This window comes from Malus sylvestris, chromosome 14, assembly GCF_916048215.2.
Source record: "Malus sylvestris chromosome 14, drMalSylv7.2, whole genome shotgun sequence".
NCBI lineage: Eukaryota > Viridiplantae > Streptophyta > Magnoliopsida > Rosales > Rosaceae > Malus > Malus sylvestris.
In genome coordinates, this window is record NC_062273.1 from 5473911 (window position 1) to 5478911 (window position 5001).

Below are 5001 nucleotides of genomic sequence, written 5' to 3' on the forward strand. Positions count from 1 at the left end.
ATGTGGTAGCTTGGGCATTCCTCTCTTTCAGAAAACGGTTGCTATCATGTCATGTTTCTGCCACATTTTTTGGCATGAATTGACTGAGTTAGGCTGTAGTCCAACCCAAAAGCAAGCAGCTGCCGCTCTATAAGGAATATCATACTCAATAAGTTCCATTCTCTTAGCCACCAGGTGGTCAAAGATTCATCCCCGCTCGCCTTTGAATTTGATGTCAAAGGTGAGATTAACACACTAATAGCACATCCATTTATTCTCCACCTTTGATATCAAATCCAAGGGTGAACGACCATGCATTATTAGGTCATCCAGTGACCATGAGAACATTTATGCCCAATTTATTTGCCAACAATGCCAGTTTTGCAGAAGTTTGATTCAGACCAAGCCAAGCAAAAGAAGAAATCTCTTGAATGGATTCATTACTTCAGGCCATACAGTGTTAATGGCCACATTACATCAGAAACACAGGCACAAAATACATGGCAATAGGTGTATTTAGATACATATAAAGCCAGGGACTTTGTGTCAGTCTTGAGAGCAAAGGATACAGAATCAAACCCCTTAAATAACCCAAATATCCATTTTCCGACGCTAAGCTGCAGCTCTGATCTTACAGCGGTCAGCGGATAATCAAGTTTTCAAAATACCCTCAAGCTCAGTCACTTCCAACTCCAAGTTCAAACGAAGAAAACCAAGCGAAACACATTGACGCTTCTACGTGGAGCTACCCTAGCTAGTCTCAGTTTTTAACTGTACACCTAAACACCAATCATCTACCCAGACCTTCATTCTTCTTTCCATATACGGCCAGTAATCCTCAACTTTAGTTCTTGCCTATCCCCGCCTGAGAAATAGAGAGCCAGGTTCCTCTGAATAATGAGTCCATCCTGGCTGTCCCGAACTTTTCCATGACTGTCACGAATACTCCTAGGGATCCCCTGCCATATTAGCTTACGGCCATTTGCACCAACTTCCAAACTATAGCTGAACTTCTTAGCTTCAATATCATCACCCATGAATCGTAAAAAAGCCATGTAGACCGGAGCCATTCCTAATTGGAAGGCCTCAAAGTGCAAACAGAACTGTCTTCCGAAACAATTGAAGACCTGAAAGAGAAAAAATAATTCATGGTGCCGGTAATACAAAAGTTAAATTTTCAAGCAGAATCAGTATGAACATTGTATGCACACCAAAAAAAAATATTAAAAAAGGTATGGGGTTTAACTACATAAATTTATAATTCTTGTAACACGTTTAAAATATTAAAATAAAAAACTTACAGTAAGCATCCAAGTTGCATTTTCAACTTCATTTGGGTTTGCTTTAACATATCTATGGTTGAAGGTGCACCCATCATGCATGTCAACCTTGTGATCCTCCTTAAGATGCCCAACGAGAGTGGGGATATCACCTGTAACAGAGCACTCAGATCCAGCATAAGGGCAGTTGTATAGACGAAATCGACAGTGTTGCTCATGTTTGAGCTTGCTGTAGTACGGAAAAATATCATGACAGCCTAAACTCTGGTATCGGCATGGAAGTTCCAACGATTCAGCAACTTTCTCCAAAGCCAAACACCTTATATCTCCAAGCTCATAGCGACAAGTGGGGCAACAATTGTGCACCCTTATCTTGCAGTCTGAACATAGCGTGTGGCCATTAGGACACTGCAAAAGAAGAATTTAGAAACAGTAAGAATTAGTAAAAAGAACATGTGATTCCAGATGACAGGACACTACCCCCAGTGTTCAATTACAGGAAGAGAGTAAAGTTAAAGACGAGAAAGTGAGAGATTGGTCACTTCAAGGGGTTCAAGGAAATCTGAACCCCAACAGTAAGCAAGCAAATAATGTTCTGCTTGAATAAAAGCACATAGCCATTGCAATTTAGCCTTCAGCAAACCAAAAATTAAGAGTAATAAAATTAATTGGTTGACTGTACTATATATACAATACCCTGTGGATAGTATGAATAATAATACACATAATTACCTAAATTAAGCTAGCAATAACAACTAACACAAAGGGGTCATAACATCTACAGAGGCATAACATTCTTATTTTTGGCAGTTAAAACGAGGAAGGAGACAGCATGGCAGTTCCATACACTTTGACATATTGAAGTAAACTCAGACCAAATTAATGCAGGGCAGCTCAGAATTACAGTGGGAACTAAAATAAGATAATATATGAAGATCATGAGTCAGTCCCAGAAAATCAAAAGGAGATAAAGAAATGAAAACAGCAATGGAAGTTTGCAAATTGGGCTAAAACGATATTCTACTACAATCACAAAACGTCTCCCTCAACACTAATGAGAATCACTTTATGTTGGAGCAACCAAACTTTATATTCCCTCCTTTAACCATCCACTCCACTGCCAGAAACCAGCAGTCAAAAGCTTCATTGACAATGAGCTGATTCAACACCTATTACCGAACATCATCCAATTATCTCCATCATGTGTACACTGATAATATTTAACTTGTAACATCATTAAAGAGTAGTTAGAACAGGTCATGATTGCATTGCTTCACTGAATGTTGAACTTCTGCTATTGCAAGTATGAGGGCAAGAGTAATAAATTTTCAAAGATTATAGTGATATATAGTAGGATCAATTCAGATTCAGAAAAGAAGATTCAGGTGAAACACAATATGTCCTAAATGCACATGTACCTGATGAATAGGAGGGTACATCAAATTCGTGCAGACAGGGCACTCAAGTAACTCATGCACACCATTTGTTGAATACAGACCATGCTTTCCACCCAAACCAGGGGTAGTCTTACTTAGCATACTATTGCTACCTGCCTCCGACTTAGCGATTGCCATGTCATAATCCACAGACTCAAAACCCCCTTGCAAAGTGCCCCAGGAGCACGAACGATGCAAATCTAAAGAACCCCCTTACAAAATTCCACCAGGAGCCACAAGTGATTCAAATTTCACAAAAATTCTGGCTCATAAGACACAGAGTAATCTACTTTCCCTCTATTCCATCCTCAGTTCTCCGTGGACATGCTTATCTCTGTCAAAACAAGATGAATAAAGAGTTTTATAAGTACTTCACATACTATGAATGAAATACTTTCTAAAGAGTGTATTATTTGGCTCTAGTCCAAAGTCCAGAGAAATGACAAATAACAAGGTTATCAAGAATGTTTCATGCAACCTCCAGTTGCTTTGTGATATCAAAAGAACTCGGAAAAGCTTCTTGATTGGCAGCAGGAGATTCCCAATCTCTTACAGTCGACGACCTATAAATATCTCCACTTTTCCATAGTAGCTTCGAAAATGCTCTTCAAGCACTTATAATATCAGTAAATCGATTAAAAAAGGTCGTACCCAGTGCACAAGGCTCCCGCTTTACGCAGGGTCTGGGAGAGGTGAATGTCGGCTAGCCTTACCCCCATTTATGGAGAGGCTGCTCCCAAGTCTCGAACCCGAGACCTACCGCTCATGGGCGAAGGCACTTGCCATCGCACCAAGTGCAACCTCTAATATCAGTAAATCGATTACTGGGATAAAATTGGATTTTGTTTTACCAATGAGTATTTCAGCATACCACCAAGGCACAGTAAAAACCCTCTTGAAACTATTGGTAAATCATGAATCCGACAATTATAAGATCAATTGCTTTTTATAAAACTTTAGTATGCATATCAATGTTCAAGTTTTATTACCGCATAGATGTTATGTAGCAATGGCAGAGTTCATCTTAAATGGAAGCAAGGAAATTATGGAGATTGAAGAAGCAATCATGCATCCTGCAAAAATTTTATACTAAAATATGTAAAGTTTTCAACTTCAAAAGAGAGATGAGACATGGAACATATGGATTTTCCTTTTCCGACTTTTCAACCGTCACATAGGCAAATTCAGATTTATAAACACATCCGGCAAGATAAGGACAATCCCAGATCAATTCAGAACTGTGCTTTGACTAAAACCCACATTCCTCATTTGCACTAAAAATACTAAGTTCAAAAATTTACACAAGAGGACATTAAAAGCAACCAGCTCTCTCAATCAATCCAAAGAAACAAAAAAGGTACCATAATAGTAGTACAACAACAAGCATACCCCAATTTTGCACCCAAAAACCCAACAAAAATTCAAATTAACCTTACCAAAATCTACCTTAGAGATATAGAGAGAGAGCAAACAAATTCAAATAAAAATATTCAACCCAGATATGCAAATTATAAACTAAAATCTGGGTTGTTGCCAAAAACCAACTTTCCCTTCGTCTAAAATAGCAGTGCAAATAAATCCAGGCACAACAAAAAAATCCCCATTCCCCTCCAGAAACCCAAATACTACAAAAGAAAAAACAAAAACCACAACATAAATTACAAAGAAGAAACCAAAACACAGATACCCAGTGGAAATTTCCAACCCAAACCACCATTTCATGCAAAATTAGACAACTGGGTCTCCCTCCCAATTGCTAAAACAGACAAAGAACCCAGATTGCAACCCAAAAACAACACCAAAAACATAAACAGAATCGAACAGCGAGCCCAGAAGCAACACGCGGATTACCAGGATATGGAAAATTGAAGAAAATGGGAGTGCCTTGCTCGTATCGGTGCTGGCTATCGATGGCCTCTGTTGTCTCTATGCTTCAGAATCACTTAAGAAAATGCGCTTTTGTTTTTGTTATTTTAATTTAGCTTCTTTTTGTTTCTTGTGTGTTTTTTAAAGTAAAATATTTGATTTCTGTTTTGGGATTTATAATTACTTAAACATTGTATTTGGACAAGAAAATTTATTATGACGGAATTTCAAAATGACCAAAACCCAATAAAAATTGCCGAATTTTTTATTTAGAATTTAGGATTTTTTTTTGGTTTGATTAACCTAGAATAACATTGAAAGTTGAATACAAAATTAATTTTGTGGATAGAGTCATTAATATATAAATGAGATATAGTAGTTAGAAAATGTGTTAGTAGTAGTGGTGGTGGCAGCAGTTGGGGGCCACAATAGTATGTGCT

The 5001-nt window shown here is 38.0% G+C and overlaps 1 protein-coding gene across 3 annotated transcripts; it reads right to left on the bottom strand.

Moving 5' to 3' along the window:
• Positions 1-394: 394 nt before the first annotated feature.
• On the bottom strand, positions 395-4706 carry LOC126598497 (E3 ubiquitin-protein ligase SINAT2-like). Of its 3 annotated transcripts, XM_050264865.1 has the most exons (5): positions 4547-4682; positions 3685-3768; positions 2678-3029; positions 1281-1667; positions 395-1106 (listed from the first exon to the last, which is right to left on the bottom strand). In XM_050264865.1, exons 3-5 carry the CDS (start codon positions 2831-2833, stop codon positions 786-788), a joined length of 864 nt encoding a protein of 287 aa, XP_050120822.1. In that variant the 5' UTR covers positions 2834-3029; positions 3685-3768; positions 4547-4682; the 3' UTR covers positions 395-785. The 3 variants fall into 3 exon arrangements, with proteins under 3 accessions (XP_050120822.1, XP_050120820.1, XP_050120821.1); XM_050264863.1 differs by lacking the exon at positions 3685-3768 and having other exon boundaries at positions 4547-4706; XM_050264864.1 differs by lacking the exons at positions 3685-3768; positions 4547-4682 and adding an exon at positions 3174-3306.
• Between the last annotated feature and the right edge of the window lie 295 nt (positions 4707-5001).